This window comes from Pristis pectinata, chromosome 20, assembly GCF_009764475.1.
Source record: "Pristis pectinata isolate sPriPec2 chromosome 20, sPriPec2.1.pri, whole genome shotgun sequence".
Taxonomy (NCBI): Eukaryota; Metazoa; Chordata; class Chondrichthyes; order Rhinopristiformes; family Pristidae; genus Pristis; species Pristis pectinata.
The window spans coordinates 13,773,870-13,790,828 of record NC_067424.1 but is presented as its reverse complement, the minus strand read 5'-3'; the positions used below and the strand labels follow the sequence as shown (position 1 = coordinate 13,790,828).

Here is a 16,959-nt window from a genome sequence, read left to right as displayed (position 1 = left end):
CTGGTTATTTCCCTAGCTGCCTTCATTCCTTAATCACTATTTGCTGAAAGTTTCAAAAAAAAACTTCCCTACATTTTACATTTTTTCCCCCTCCATTCTAAGTATTGCAAGCCAATCTCTGTGTAATGGCTTTTGTATAAAGCCACCACTCTGACCTTGTGTGTGGAGTTTGCACATTTGCCATGACTGCATGGGTTTCCTCATTCCAAAAATGTGGGTTGGTGGGTCAGATGGCCACTGAATTGCCATGAGTGCAGAGAATTGAATTTTATGTAGGAAGTAAGTGGTTGATGGTTGGCATAGTTGGTGGGCTGAAGGGTCTATTTCTGTGCTATGTCTGCCTCTAAAAGCTTTAAAATGCAGGACCAAAATGTGCATTTTGGGGGTAGGGAGGGAGGAATGTGAGAATGGGTAATGTCCTTGGAGAGAGACTGAGTTAATATTGCAGGTGGGTAACCTTGTAGAACTGGCCAGTTTGGATCTTATTGTATCAAGCTGAATTCTGTATTGAGTCTTGCAGTCTACAACGGGTGCACTCCTAAACCTTGAGACTTGTTCAAGCTGTGCAGGAGGGCACACATTAATAGGATGAAGAATTACTGACAAAATAGAAGTTTGGTTGCACATGCATGTAGATTAAAAGCAAGTATTCTGGAGAAAACAAATAGATCAGGTGACTGCTCTGCAATGTGGAGGGGACCTCTGAATAATTGCAGATGTGCATGTAAAAGGACTGTTCTGCTTCATTTAACAATGGAAAAAGGATATTGCATCTCCTGTAGTTGCATGGGAAAAGGCTGTGGAAAGATGAAGATGGAAGGGTGGACCCAAAGTTGGAATGTTAAGAGGGGAAAGATTTCCGGTGAAATCTCAAGGTAGCAAATAGCAAAGCAATCTATTAAGTGGTGTGGGAAATGAGGATCAAGGGAATGCATCCTTTTGCTAGGTCCAAGGGCAGCCATAGGAAATAACTGGTCAAGGCCTAAATTGCATCTTTGTGATAATGGGGGAGCCACAGTGGAGACTTTTTGGAAGCACTGGTGTGATGAAGCTCATCTGATGACAGATGGAAAAAGTAGAATGTATTAGTCCTTGCAGAAGAGCAAGTTGGGGGAAGTGTAGTCAAGATATGCATATCTGAACTTGCAATGGAAGTTGCTTAATAACCAGTCCTTTGGACAAATTCCAGAAGGGCAGTATGGAAATTGGCAGCAGAAGTAACAAGTTCAGAGTGCAGGAAGCTGCCAAGTACTTAAGGTGGGGGACCTGACTAGGACTAAAAGGAAGACTTGTCCTCCCTGAGATGGGAATAGCTTGGACCTTGCATATTCCCACAGCCATGCTTTTGAGCTAGTGAATGAGTGGAATTGTTCAATTAGGGAACAAGACAGCTAGAAATTGTCAACCATCTGAACTGGGTGGAGGTGCTTGACAAAGTTGCCCACCATGCAGTTGTGGCTTGTGCTAAGCTCCAAGGTCAAGATCGTCTACAGTATTATGAAATGGGGACATTCTTAAGGAGAGTGGTTGGTAGAATCTTCCAATCTAAGCCAAATTAAACAATTCTGTCTGTACAAGATGGAATCTGAAGTGAGAAATTGCAGAGTGAGTCCTTGCATCATTTGAGTGCAAAATGCCTTTCTAAAGTTCAGTCACAAACTAGTTACTTTATGGTTCTGGTTAATTGTGCATTTCATTTTCACATAATGGTGATTAAGGGAGTGAGTCAATCCCCTTGATCAATGTGGTAATCTGTGTGGAGCTATATGAAATGGATAAGGTCTTGAATGAATACTTGTCTAAATGTACTGTGGAGAAGGATGTGGAATCCAGTGAGTCCAAGGTGGAGTGGAAATAATGATACTCTGGAGCATTTAAAAGATTAAAGTGTTGGAGGTCTTGATGCATAAAGGTGGATAACTCCCTGGGGCCTAAGCAATGGTATCCCAGAATGTTAGGGGAAGTGAGGAATGAGGTTGAGACCCTGGTAGAGATTTTTGTATCTTTAATAATGGGAGGTACCAGAAAACTGGGCAGAGCTAATGTGCTCTTATTACAGCAGGGATAAACCAGGGAACTACACTGAGCTTTGCATCAGTGGTGGGAAAGTTATTGGAAGGGATTCTGAGAGATGTGTTCATCTTTATTTGGAAAGGCAAGGACTGATCAGGAATTGTCAGCATAGCTTTGTGCATAAATTCTCTTGAATTTGAGTTGTGAATAGCAGACAGGATTGAAGGCAGGGCAGTAGACATTGCTTGCTATAAAGTCCATCTAGACTGTCTGCTAGAAGAACTCAGCAGGTTAAGCAATATCTGTGGGAGGAAAGATTGACAATGCTTTGGGTCAAAACCATCAGGACTGAGGTGAGATGGCCAGTAATAAAGGAGTGGGAAGAAAGGAGTATGAGATTGGTGGACTGAGGAAGGGTGTAAGATGACACCACTCAGTCCACCAATCACCTTGACTCTTTTCACTTTCCCAGTTGATCAATACCCTGTTGCAACCCTAGACAAAGTAATAGCATATCAACAAATGTGAAGGGATTTTTATTTTTGGGAAGTTAAACCATGGTTGGATATGCACAGTGAATGACAGGGCCCTGGGTTTTGCTGAACAGACTTTGGGTACAAGTAGTTCTCTAAAAGTGGCAACATGGTGGTGAAAGTGTATGGCATGCTTTCATTGGCCAAACCATTGAGTACAAAGAATTTGGGCAAAACCTTGGTTAGGCTGCACATGGAGTATTGGGCAGTTCTGGTTGCACACTGCAGGGAAGATGCAATTAAGCCAGAGGGTGCAGAAAATCTCAAGGAAGCAAAAGAAGCCAAGAAGTGTACAAGATTGAGGCATAGGGTAGGTAACCAGTGTCTGTTTCCCATGGTAGGGGTGCCTAAAACTAGAAAGCTTGGGTTTAAGATGAGGGAAGTTTAAAAGGGATCTGAGGGATGAATTTTTCAGTAGTTGGTATCTGGAATGAGCTGCCAAAGCAAATGATAGAAGCAGGAACATGACATTTAAGGGGTATCTAGACAGTACTTGAATGAGCAGAGCATAGGGATATGGAATTAATGCAGGCAAGTGGGATTAGTGGAGATGGGGATGATGGATGCAGTGGGCCAAAGGGCCTGTTTCTATGGTGAAAAATTGACTTTTTAACTTGGCAAAGGGGAATACGGTAGTGGTCAGTGGCCACTTTGGAAGGGATTTGAACAAATGCAGTCTGTGCCAGTTGATGGGTACACCTGTAGATTCAATGATATGGTACACATGCAAACAAGCTATCTCATTTGGCTGCTGTGTTGCAGAAATGAATGGGATATTTGTTTTTTGTGGTTAGAGATGGGTGTTACATTTCAACCAAACTAAGGGTTTGGCTCTTAATTTGAATTCTAATTATAGGTGACAATAGAACATCAGAATTTTCTGATTGTTCACTCTGGGATAAGCAAAGCCCAGGAATAGATGTTCCATGTCTTAGCACATGTCATATATGTCAACAAGCAGTCTGCTATTAAATTAATTGCACTTGCCTCTTCCATCCTTCTCTCAAATCTTTCCACTTGTACTATGGTAAAGTATCTTGTTACAGCTAACAAACTTCCTCCTTGGGTGCTGGTTCCAGTTATGTCCTTCAGTTACTACCTTCAATGGAAAATTTTCACTTGTACAAATAGTCTTGATTTCATTTTGGTCTGTCCATAATTTAAGTCATCTGTGATTTCTGCAGATTTGAGTTACTTGAATTAAATACCAGTCCCTCAAATTGAGGGATTTTAACTTAGTTTTAGGTTCTGCAGCTGGAAGACACAAGGAGGTTCATCCTGGCTTCAGCTAGAATGTTTCATCTCAGCCAGATAAAGCAGAGGGTGGATTTGGGAAATGGCTGCATTTACAATGAACTGCCTATTTTGGCCACACTTCAGAACTTAGTCACTGGCCCCTGCTGAATAGATAAAGCACCTGTCCTATACCAGGACAGTAGCACAGTGAGTAGCTGCTGCCTTGTACTTCCAGTGACCAGAGTTCAATCCTGACCTCCAGTGTAGACTGGAGTTTGCATGTTTACCCTATTACCTTGTAGGATTCCTCCCAAATCCTAAAGGCATGTAATTAGTAAATTAATTGGGAATAGTGAATTGCTCTTAGTGTGGTGGGATAGAATGTGGAGGGAGATGATGGCAAAAGCAAAGTAGTGTAAATAGGTGCTTGGTTGTCAACATAGACTTGATGGCTGAATGGCCCAGTTTCATTGAAAGTAACATAACATGATTTGGTAGAATGCTGTATTTAACTGAAAATGTGTCTTGTGTTTTAGCTAGTTTTAAAGTTTAAAAATTGGGGAAAAACAACACTGGACATCTGAGGACTATGTTGAACACCTCTTTGCAGAATGCTTGTTATGCAGCACAGAAACTGGTCCTTCAGCCCAACTCGTCTATGCCAACCAAGATGCCTTTCTGAACTAGTCCCATTGGCTTATGTTTGGCCCATATCCCTCAATCTCATACACCTGTTTCAAATGTAATTGTACCCACCTTTACCACCTCTGCTGCCAGTTCATTCTATATACTCACCACCCTGTTTTTTTTTAAACAAAACTTGTCCCTTGGGTCCCCTTTAAATCTTTCCCCTCTGTCCTTGTTTTAGACTCTCCTACCTTGAGAGACTGACCATTCACCTTGTGTATGCTGCTCATGACTTTGTAGAACTGTAAGGTCACCCATCAGCCTCCTACACACTCCAGGGAAAATCAGCTCTACCTCTCCAGGCCTGGTAACATCCTTGTGACTATTTGCACCCTTTCCAGCTTTGACATCCAGTTAAATGACCAGAACTGTGCACAATACACCAAATGCAGGTCACCAATGACTTGGCAGCTGTAACATGATGTTTCAACTCTTGTACTCAATGCTGACTGAAAGGTAAGTGTGCCAAATGCTGCCTTCACCACCCTGCCTGTTTTGTACTTGTTCCCCTAGGGCTCTGTTCTATAATGCTCTCTAGGGCCCTGCCATTTACTCTGCAAGTCCTGCCCTTGTTAACTTTCCAAAATGCAACACTTGGCCATTGTCAGAGCTAAATTCCATCTGTTATTCCTTGGCCTATTTTCCCAGTTGATCTAGATTCTGTTGTAATCTTAAATGACCCTCTTTACTATACCACTGATTTTGGTGTCACCAACAAAATCACTAACCATGCCACTTACATTCTCATCCAAATCATTAATATAGATGACAAACAACAATGGACCTAGCATGATCCCTGTGGCATGCCACTAATCACAGGACTCCAATCTGGAAAAACAACCCCAGATCATGTGACCTAACCTTCCACACCAATTTACCATTTAGGACATTGTTAAACCATTGCTCAAGTCCATATAGACTGTCTGCCACCCTACCCTCATTAATCCTCCTGGTTCCATCTTCAAAACTCAAATCAAATTCAGAGACTAATTCTCATGCATAAAGCCATGCTGACTATTCCTAATGGGCCCTTTCTGAAATGCAGGTAGATCTTGTGTCTCAGAATCCCCTGCAGTAACTTTCTCATCACTGTTAGGCTCACTGGCCTGTCTTGTCTTTGCAGCCCTTAAAGTCACATCGTCTGTCACCCTTCACTCTTTTGCTTCCTCGTTCAGACACATCTGTAAACAGCTGTTACCTCAGCAACATTAGCCTAGTCTTGTCCTATCGGATTCCCTTTTGTTCTACCAGCCCCTCTGCGATTTAACTTGTTTTCTTACATTCCTGGTTTTTGGAGGAATCTGAAATGTTACTTTATTTTCTCCACAAATGTTGCCTGATATATTGATTTTTCTTTTTTCCAGCATTTTGTTTTCACTTGTTTTAAAGTGGTTGGCTAAAGAGGTTTACCTTTGCCATCCACTTTGTACATGGCCAGTGTAAACAACTTGCTATCATCCTAGACAATAATGATGCTTTCCCAAACATCCACTTCTGACATTTTGCCTTGAGCTTTAAACATGGTTAACTGCTCAACACTTCCTTGCTTTCTCTGGATCCTGGTGATATTTTCAGGTGTAGGGTCAGATGGATGCAGACAATTGCATAAACTTGAGTAGCAGAGGCAGGAACCTTTCTTCTCTACACATGCTACATGGGGAAGTGGTGCAAAATCAGTCATGATCTTGTTTCCTGTCAGTGTAAATGGGGTTTTTCCTACTGCTGTTACTACTCTCAATTCCACTATCAGTGACTGCATTGCACTGTACAGGTGAAAAAGCAACAAGCTGCCTGACTTTCTCGGCATTGTGAATTTTTCTCCTAGATTCCTGGTTTTTGGAGGAATCTGAAGTGTTGCTTTATTTTTCCCACAGATGCTGCCTGATGTACTGATTTTCTTTTTCCAGCATTTTGTTTTCATTTGTTTGAGTGGTTGGCTAGGGAGGTTTTCCTTTCTCATCCACATGGCCAGTGTAAACAACTTGCTATCATCCTAATGCCCTACTACCATTTCTAAGTTCAACAATACACATTGTAAAGCAGCTGTATGCAATACATGACCTACTCAACCCAACAGTTATTCCTATTCCTCCAACCTTTGGTGTTGGATCCCTTCTGACATCGAGCTGGTGGTGGAGTTTTGAGAAGTTCCAATATTGCTTTGCTGAATGGTTGAATTGTCCTGTCAACCACCTGTCATTCATTCTCACTTATTCTATCACAAACTAAATTGACCAAATTCTATGGTTCTTTATTGTGCAGTAGAAAACAGTCAACAGTAGAGACTAGGCCATACAACTGACATTTAGCATTGCATTTATTGGGATTAGAGGTACAGGCCATTTGTATGAATTTACAAGTAAGGCATCAACTATCCCAATATAAAATGCCAACCAATTTTAACACCAGATTATCATGTATTAAAGACTAGTAACCAAAAACATACCTTAAGGTGGTGATCCTTTAAAAAAGGAATTCCAATAACAAGGCATTTAGAACCACTTTGAAATACCAAATGCTGCAGTGCTGTAACCAACACATTAACCTGTCACTATAGGCTCTCACTGCATGATTTATCCACTATATTACCAAGACTCAAATTCAACCATTTTGTGTAAAATCTCAAAACTGAGATTCCAGAGATGAGAACATTTTTAAAAAAACACTGCTGATGAGTACTACTACCATGTGTAGTACAGTTCCCACCTAAACTTCAATGAAAGCTAGAATAAGGAAACAAGTGATTCTGTATTAGAGGAGTATTACAGTAACTTGCAACTGGAATTGAGTCTTGCTTATTTTGTATTATCTTCCCAGTTTGAGGCTGACTGCTCAGGAGAAGAGCCAATTAAATGAAGCAAACCTAAACCAAAGTTAAAATGATTATGTAGTAGATCTAGTAAGTCTCTCACTCATTTCACCAGTTAAACTAAAACAGAGAGCACACAGATATGGATGTTATACAAATCTTCATTGACCTATATATAGCTGGAGCAAGAGTTTCTAAAAACATGCAATGAAAATGCACATTTGCATCCAAGATCAATATAAGTCCAGCATAAAGGATCTACCTTCTTACAATGTACAGGTAGTTTAATGAAGGGTATAGGTAAATTTTATGGTTTAAGTCTGCATTAATTATTCCACCAATAAAGTACTAGCAAAGGTCCAGTGTCTCAATAGAGCAGCCAGCTTCCTCAAGTCTGACTCATAGTTAACTCCAATCCTACCCTTTCCTAAAGTCTGTACTTATTGTGAAGAGTCTCAAATAGGAATAAGGATTGCTGGTTGATGCACTCCCACCTTGATTGCTAGGCTCTGTAACCTCCTGCCTAATCAAATTAAACCAGCTCAGAAGTAGAATGGGCTTCCTGGCCTGTGTCAAACTGCCCAAATAATTTACAATACATTTACACAAGACAAACTTGAATTGCATACAACTCAAAACACACTTACCAAAATTCAAATCTGTACTCATTGCAGCCATAGAAAAATATTCTGAAAAGAACTGCAGCAATGACATAAAACTACAAAATGTCTCATTAGTAGAAAGCTATTAAAATTTCAATTCTGAAATGTATTAAATTACTCTTGGTTCAGAATCAATTGAAAAATTGGTTTCCATTTTAAATATTTGTATAAAGATTTCCCGAACACAGCATTTTCTTCAATTTTAATCATCCAAGTGTCAGGATACTATTCACATTATCTTGTCCAGTGACAATTAAACTTCACTTCTCCATTCTGGCTCCAGCTGTTGTTGGATAATGCTGATATCATCAGGATCACCTGACAAGTCAAAACAAATAATCAGTTCATTGCACAATATTCCACCAGTTCAGAGTTTTTTTTTTCCCCCTCAGTACTTTGAACAGTAGATAAAGTGTTTCATACAGGAAAATCCAATCAGAACAAACTACCAGCTCCTCTAATCCTCCTTCCAAGCAGATGTCTATTTCTTGCCTGCACATTATATTGATTCTGCAGTTATTTCTTCAGTTACAAACATGAACTATGATTTTAATACTTCAGTTTTTCCCCTCAAGCTTCAAAGAATCAGTGTTTGCTTCCCATTTACTACTCAGTGGAAAATCTGTTTAAATGTTCATACTCAAGAATTGTGCTCTACCCATTGTTAAGCAATAATTTAATTCCGCCTCTGAAACTTAATTATATCCTCAAGCACCATAACCAGGTATCAAAAGTACCAAAGAAATTTATAAAGGCAACCCTTATAAAGTCAAACATTGCATTTCTCAAGGGCAATGTTCCATTTAAAGGTGATTCTATGTTTATTATACTGCAAAAACAGTTGGTGCAGCAGGGGAAGGTTGTTTGTAGAGATTAAAGAGGCTGGAATCTGGAGACAACTGCTGGAAGAAGTCAGCGGATCAAGCAGCATCTTGGAAGTAAAGGGAAGGGAGAGATGGAACCAAGTAGGGAAGGCAATGGGAAAGGTGACCCAAGGGATAAGAAACCGAGGTGGATAAGTAAGTGGGTGAAAGGCAGTTGGAACCAGGTGGGGGACGGATGGAAAAGGTGAACAGTGGGAGAGAGAACCTGGATGGACTGGTGAGAGTGGGAAAGGAACACGGGGTGTGAGTTACCGGGAACAGAAAAGTTCAATGTTCCTGCCATTTGGTTGTTTGTGGTTGGACTGCAGAGATTTCATTTAAAATGTAGCTACTTCAATGTAGCTTGGGTCTTACCTGTTGATTCTGTGCCAAGGTTGAGCTGATCAAGGTGATCAATGAGGTCATTTTCAATATCATCATCTTCATCTCTGTAGCCAGTGTAACCTTGATTGACCTTGCAGTGATCCAGGAACCTGGCAATGAAATGAGTAGAATCAGTGGTGAGGAACCTGAACAGCTCCTCCTTTGTAATGCACTCCCAAAATCCTGTTCCAATCTCTCCTCAACCCTGTCCCTCTATTCCCCCATGACCGTCCGACCATCTTTATTCCAGCTACGGCCTGGCTATCTGACCAGAGCCCAATAGTTTCACACTTTGATCAGGTATCAAAATGTTACAACCTCTGGCTCAGGTCAGGAGGGTAAATTGATGGCTGTGATCAATCCCGCCCTCTATTCCCAGTTTTTCCCAAATGCGGACAATGAACACAGACAACAACATGCAGGAGTGTTTCAGCGTTCGATCCAAAGGAAAACAGTCATTCTTACTGCCCCAGATGGAACCAGGTAATTGAAGCAGGAATGAACTTGACCATCCCACTCCATGAACTAGGTTTCAGACTGGACAGAAACATGTTCTCTTGCTTCCAACTGTTCCAGCCCAGGCCAAAAGATACATCATCAATGTGCTGACAAAAGTATTCCATACTTGGTAAACTTTCACAATTAATAAATGAATGCACTTAAAAATCTAAACAACTCCCCCACCCCCACCTCGCGGGGTTTTATCTCGGGCATTTCAACAGTGTTCTGGAAACAAAGATGAGTTTCCAGAACACTGTTGGAAATGCCAAAGATAAATTTCCTTGAGATTCCTGTATAATCTGGAGTGTTGGGAGACCCCAGCAATACCACCAGCCCTACCTGGGACCAACTTTTAGAAAGTCACAAGAACAAGCAGTAGGCATTACTACCAGAATCAGCTACATTTTAACGGGGGAGGAGATTTCACCTACTTGTTCCAGTTTGGGTCCTTGGTAAGGATTATAGGGTTTCCAATCACTATCAGCAGGGCCTTGGCTCTGGTCAGTGCAACATTAAACCGCTGTTGAGAAGAGCAAGGAAGATTACTCAGGAGTCATTCATATTTTCACACTGTATTACTAACAGTGCTTTAAGCAACCTGATTTGATGTGTGAGAGGGGGAGAAGGAAAGGAAGAAAGGAGGAGGAAAGGGAGAGAATGGGGGCAAATAGAACAGCCCAGGAACAGGCCCTTCGGCCCACTGTGTCTGTGCTGACCATGATACCAATCTTAATAATCCTATTTGCCTGCACGTGGTCTGTATCCCTCCACCTGTCTAAATGCCTCTTAGATGTTGCTATTGTATCTGCTTCTACCACCTCCCGGGCAGCGCGTTACAGGCACCTACCACTGTGTATTTGACCTTTCCACCATGGGAAAAGATTCCAACCATCTACCCTATCTACGCCTTTCATAACCTTATACAATTCTATCAGCTAACCCCCAGCCTGTGATGCTCCAGGGAAAACAATCCTAGTTTCTCCAACCTTAATAGCTAATACAAATAGGATTAGTGTAGGCTGACAAAAAGGTTGGCATGGATATGGTGAGCAGAAGGGCCAGTTTCTGTACAATTCTAGAAAGGCTCTTGTAGACTCAGATCAGTGGGTAGCATTTACACTGTTGGAATGTTCATCTCCCTCTTGAAATCAATATACATGATAGTCTGCATTCAGTCATATAGGGGATGCTGTTGAGTTGGAATTGCCTTCTTTCAGTTAATGTGTTAAACCAAGGTAGTCTTCTCAGGATTCCATGGTATAATTGGAAGTGAAGCACAGAGTACCATTAGCTAACGCTGAGGCCCCAACCAACACCCCAACCTGGATTATGTGGACCTTCATCAAATAGTCATCTGACTATACTTCAAAAGTACTGAATTGATTCTAAAATGCTTCAGGACTTCCTAAAGGCAACTTTTTTTCCCCCCTATCTTTCTGTAGCAGGGCAGTTCACAAATTATTCCAGGTTGACTACAGTTTGGGAGTGGTTAGTGGGAGAAGAGTAGTCATAGTGCTATACACCACGGAAACAAGCCCTTTGGCCCAACTCATCCATCTGACGAAGTCACCTACCTGAGCTAGTCCCATTTGCCTGTGTTTGGCCCATATCCCTCTAAACCTTTCCTATCCATGCAACTGTCCAAATATCTTTTAAATGTCACAAATGTACCTACCTCTACCACTTGCTCTGGCAGCCCGTTCCATATACCCACCACCCTGCGTGTGGGAAAAGTTGCCCCTCAGATCCCTTCTAAATCTTTCCCTTCTTATTTTAAATCTTTGACCTCCAGACTCTCTTACCCTGGGGAAAAGACTGTGGTTATTCCCCTCATGATTTTATAAATCTCTAGTTCACCCCTCAGCCTCCTGTACTCCAGGGAAAAAAATCCTCGCCTATCCAGCCTCTCCTTTGTAACTCAAACCCTCCAGTCCTGGTAATTGGAATCTTCCTAAATCTTTTTTGTACCCTTTCCCAGTTTAATGACATCCTTTCTATAGCAGTGTGACCAGAACTATGCAATACTCCAAATGTGGCCTTACCAACATCTTGTAGTATTAAAGCTGGGCTGAAGAATGAGCGGTGCAAGGAAGAAAGTAGTGCCAATTTACCTTTGGGTTTTTGAGGAATCCTAGATTGAAATTCTCGTCTATCTGCAGGTAGTCTGAGCTGCTTCGGACAGTGGAGATGATGATTACCTTCCGTTCCTGCCCCTGGAACTCCTCAACCGACCCCACCTAATGAAATGCAAATGCATGAAAATACAAAACACACCACTCACATTGTTCCACTCAGTCAAGCAGCCACTGATCCCGAGCTATTGCTGCTGTTGCCCTCGAGGCCAGAGCTTGAGTATAAAGGCTATATCAATTATACTGCCTCCTTGAGCAATTAATTACAACCCAGCATCCTTAGGTATACCACCTTGTCTTAAGAGGCTACCATACAAATGACTATCAAGTTACATGCAATGTGGTTCATTCTCAACAACACTAGTACACCCATGATTCAGTAGGTAGCACTCTCATCCAAGAGTGAGCTTGGTAGTCACCTCCCACTCAAATCTAGTTTGATGCCCCCAGTGCAGTGATGAAGAAGTGCTCGCCGTGGGATGCGCTGAACCAGACATGAACTATTTAAATGAAAGAACATTTTAAGAACCGATTCCAAGCACTATTCGAAAAGCAGAATCGATATTTATCCCTCACCTTTCACTAGAACAGATTGTCTGATAACTATCAGACTTACGTTTGTGTGACCTGCGAGGAAATTGGCTGAACGACGTTAATGGCCATGATGGCTTGCAGAAGCAAGATTATGTACCATGCTGTAAATGCAAGATGCTTTCCACCATCTGGAAACTAGCCTTGAAACTGCTGCATCTGCATGTGTACTGGTTTTATGTACAAAGTTGACATACAATTCCAAAGTCTTCATAAGACTTAAAAACACCGACTCACACAGGAGATTAAGGCAGGTGTCCAAAAACTTAATCAGGAGGGACAGGTAGGTTTTGAGGAGGTAGGGAAGTTTAGGGCAGGAATTCCAGAGCTTAGGCACTTGCCAGCCATAATAGTACAGCTATTAAACCCATGGTCAAGAGATAATAATTCGAGATTCCAGGATCGAAGGGTTTCAGAGATAGGAGGGATGCAGCCATGAAGACATTTGAAAACAATGAGAATTTTAAAAAAATGAGCAATTTATCTGGGAGCAGAGTATAGGACTTTACCCCAGCAACAAGTAATCACAGATTCGTATCCATTTGCAAACACAAATGTGAACAAAGTTTTAGATAGTGAGAAAAGGGGAAGCAGAAGGAAACCAGGGAAAGAATACAATATTAGCAGACATTTCAGGAACACATACCTTCAACTCCTTGATGTCATCCATTGCCTTCAGCTCCCTGTCCACTACGTTTATTGCCTTTCTGATCTTTTCCACCTGTGGAAAAGGAGAAACAAATCAAACATCACTGCTCAGAGTTCCCTCTGGTGGTGAATAACACAGGAGCAAACATTCAGCCCCTTGATCATATTCTGCCATTCAGACAGACCATGCTCAATATGCATTGGCTGCTTCTTAAGTCTACACATCTTCAGTATCCTCATCTAGTAACTAGAGCTGAAAAATTTTGCATTCTCAGCTAATCTTGACCAGTGTGCGAGGGCTACATAATTGGCTTCAGCATCCCTTAAGATTTAGGGAAGGAGAGGAGGTGCAGTCAATAGGAAGAAGGGATATTTAAGCAAGCTTCCTACAACTTACCAGCATCTAATAACGTGTCCAACTCATTTAACCCACAACCCTTCATAACAGCTACTTCTCTAACCCCAGCTTCTTGCACATGACCTCACACTTCACTCCACCACCGGCAATTGTCTTTGGTCAAATGGGCTCATCTTATGGATAGCTGAGATGGGCACTTCGGTTGGCATGGAGAAGTTGTGCCAAAGGATGTGTTTCCGTGCTGTATTACTCTATGATATCCTTACACCAAGTTCTACCTCCGGTCAAGCTTTTAGTCACTCCTCTCTACATCCTCCAAAACCTTACACTTCAAGCAAGCATCTCCCCATTGTTTTGACTCCAAACTAGTAATTATATCTCTGATGTGCTGTGAATATTTCGTTCAATATTGAAAAGGTGCTTTTTAAAAAAAGGTAATTGAGGGAAGAACCAGGGTGGGAGACAAGATTTTTTTTTTAAAAAGGCAGTGAGACTCTGATCTGTTCTCCACTGTCTTAAAGAACGATGCAAGCAGATTGAATAATTTAAAATGTGATTGGATAAAGACTTGAAGGTAATATTTATTTAGGAGGGTTGTGGAGGGAGGTGAGAAAGGGTAGAGGAGTGGAATATAGGGAGACACTCACTGCACTAGGGTTTGTAAAACCTGTTGGGATTACAGAAAGGTAGAGGAGGAGGGGGACGTCCATGATTCAGATACTCTGGGCAGGCAGTTAGAATCGGAGGGGGGCAATGATTTTTTTTTTACTTTTATGGTGAGCAGGTTTGGGAGGCAGGGTGGGGTACCAGTGATGATAGACAGACCAAAAACTTGAGGAAGGTTGTTACTCTGAAGATGATGCAGTGAAAAAGATGGTTGGGAGTCTGTCAAGTCTGTCCTTAAATAACTTTTTCAGAGAATATGCATCAACATTCCATTGAAAATGGAATTTCCAAACCTGTTTCCTGTAAGGAGCAATCACACCAATTTCCTTGGGTGAAATCTTGGCGAGACCTTTCTTCCCCTGGTTGGTCAGCAGGTTTTTGAGGTAGAACAGCACTAGATCAATCTCATCAACATTGAAGAAGGATGGGCTCTTCTCTTCTCTCTGATCTTGTCCTAGAACTCCATGGAAAATTAACGGGAATTTCTGGAATTCCAAAACATTCAACATCAGGATCCCAATCACTGAAACAAGCTTAATGCACACAGATTGAAATTAATATTTAGCACGTGACCAGTCACGAATTTACCCTCCTCCCCCCACCCCAAGTGATCAACTTCCCACAACGTTGCTGGAATGTCTCCACCACAAGAGAAGCCCCAAACTTGGCTAGTGTGTAGTGCATGGAACTGATAACTAAGCATGAGAAACCAATAAGCTTACCTTCTTAGGCAAATATTCCCACTGGCAGTAAGAGTTGCTGATTATTGGATCAGCATGATTCTGAAGCTCTTCCTCGTAGAACAATTCATTAGGAATCTTGAGGATCTCGGGATGGGACCTAATAAATGCAGCAACCACAAACGCTATTGCAAATAGTCAAACATATCGCAAACTTTCTCATTCATTTTTAAATTAAAGCACAAGAACAGGCCATTTGCCCAAACAGGTTAAGAGTTGGGTGAAGAGGGTGGGAAAGTTCACACTTAACCCAATTTAACAATGTATCTGTCCATTCGTTTGTATTTACCCAGCAGAAGATCCAGGCGAGAGGAAACAGTTTAACCCCCAGTGACATTTTTATCATTCAGGTATATCATGGCTGATTGTAACCTAATTCTATAAACACAATTCCCCCCACCCCATTATATCATGATTTACAGTCTCCTGTTGAAATTAACTATATAGTTAGCCTACTGCTGTTTACAGATGTATTCCCAAAACTTTTCCAAATTCTCTGCATCTGAAAATTGTTCAATAACTTGAAGTTCTGCTTAGCTCCCGCTCTGGTACAGAACTCCCCAGGGAGCAGTGTTGAAAAGCAAAAAACTGCAGATGCTGGAAAATCTGAAATAAAAACAAATATGAGAAAAGCTCACAGTCAAGCAGCATCTGTGGAAAGAGAAACAGAATCAACTTTTCAGGTCAAATGTCCCCTCATCAGATCGGAAAAAGAAACAAGTATGTTTGAAGTTGAAGAGAATAAAAGGAACGTCTATGATAGGGTGGAGACCACCATTGTCCAGATAGAGAAAGGGAGCTGATCAATCCGGAGATGTAAACAGGAGCAGATGAGTAAGGGAAGTATAGAGGAAAAAAAATTGTTGCAACTAAATGCAGGACCACAGTAGTCCATGGAAATCCAAAACAAAAGAGAATGCTGGAAATACTCAACAGGTCAGGGAACATCTAAGGAGATAGAAAAACAATGTTATAGGTGCTGACCTTAAATCTGAACGGACTGATTCTGATTCAGACAAGAAAGGCAGGTTATCTGAAAGCACTGAATTAACTATAGAATCCCAAGCGCTGCAGCATGCCAAGATGGAAGATGAGTTGCTGTTCCTAGACCTTGTGTTGGGCTTGATGAAACAGTGGAGGAGGCCAAAGACAAGGGTCAGAATTAAACTGACAGCTCACTGTAAAGGTCAGGATTGTGCTTGCAGACTGAACAGGGGCATTCTGTAAAGCAGTCAACGACCTGCATTTAATTTCTCTAACGTAGATGAGCACCCATCAGGAACATCAAATGCAGTGCACTAAATTGAAAGAAGTGCAGATGACTCCCAGCTTCAACTGGAAGGACTGAGTGCGTCATTGGCTGGTGGGAAGATACGAGGTAAAAGGGCAGGGATTGCATCGCCTGCAATTGGAAGGGAACATGCTGCAAAAAAATTCAGTGAACGACTGAACCAGGGAGTCACAGGGGAATGGTCCCTTCAGAATGTTGGGAGAGGAGGAGGAACATCTGGTGATGGAATCAAAAGTGACAGAAATTAGAGGGAGATCTACTGAACATCGAGGCCGGTGGGATGGAAGGAGAGAGGGAGAGGGGCTGAGAGCAGAGGCATGGGAAATGGAGGAGACGTGGTGACAGCCCAGTCAAATATAGTCGAGTGAAAGCCTGGATTGAGAAAGCAGGGTGCGTTGGGTGTAGAAAGTCGCAGCGTCAGAACAGACACAATAGGAGATAAAGTGGCAGAGTGGAATGGAATCCTTGCAGGAAGCAGAGCAAGAAAAGAGGTAGTCAAGATTATCGTGGGCGTCTGGCTGTACGTAATGGATATTGGTTGCTAATCCATCCCAAGAAAGAAATAGAGAAGTGAAGCAGGAAAAGTTTCTCAGATTATTCTCAATTCGCCTTCCTGCCCTAAAAACTTCAATCAAAAAAAATCTGATTAACATCATGCATTTCAGAAAAAGTGAGCAAGTATCAGGTACTTCTACTTGAACGCATCTTCAAATAACAGCCATTGACCAGTGTACTCTACAGTGACACTCTACAGCCAGCAAAGCCCACTACAAAGGGAGGAAAAATGACTTGAGGGGATTTCACCTTCCCAGACCAGGTAGAATACAGCATCCATCTTAAGATCT

General features: G+C 41.8%; 1 protein-coding gene across 3 annotated transcripts in view; it reads right to left on the bottom strand.

Annotated features, from left to right (window-relative positions):
* Positions 1-6,748: 6,748 nt before the first annotated feature.
* The window catches only part of LOC127580989 (putative helicase MOV-10), a 47,524-nt gene continuing 37,313 nt past the window's right edge, over positions 6,749-16,959 (bottom strand). For all 3 annotated transcript variants that reach the window (XM_052035026.1, XM_052035028.1, XM_052035027.1), the window contains 7 exons: positions 14,806-14,923; positions 14,377-14,568; positions 13,058-13,132; positions 11,800-11,925; positions 10,120-10,208; positions 9,179-9,297; positions 6,749-8,258 (listed from right to left, as the gene is read on the bottom strand). In XM_052035026.1, coding sequence (XP_051890986.1) covers positions 8,194-8,258; positions 9,179-9,297; positions 10,120-10,208; positions 11,800-11,925; positions 13,058-13,132; positions 14,377-14,568; positions 14,806-14,923 — 784 coding nt within the window. In that variant the 3' untranslated portion in view covers positions 6,749-8,193. The remainder of the gene's footprint in view (positions 8,259-9,178; positions 9,298-10,119; positions 10,209-11,799; positions 11,926-13,057; positions 13,133-14,376; positions 14,569-14,805; positions 14,924-16,959) is intronic.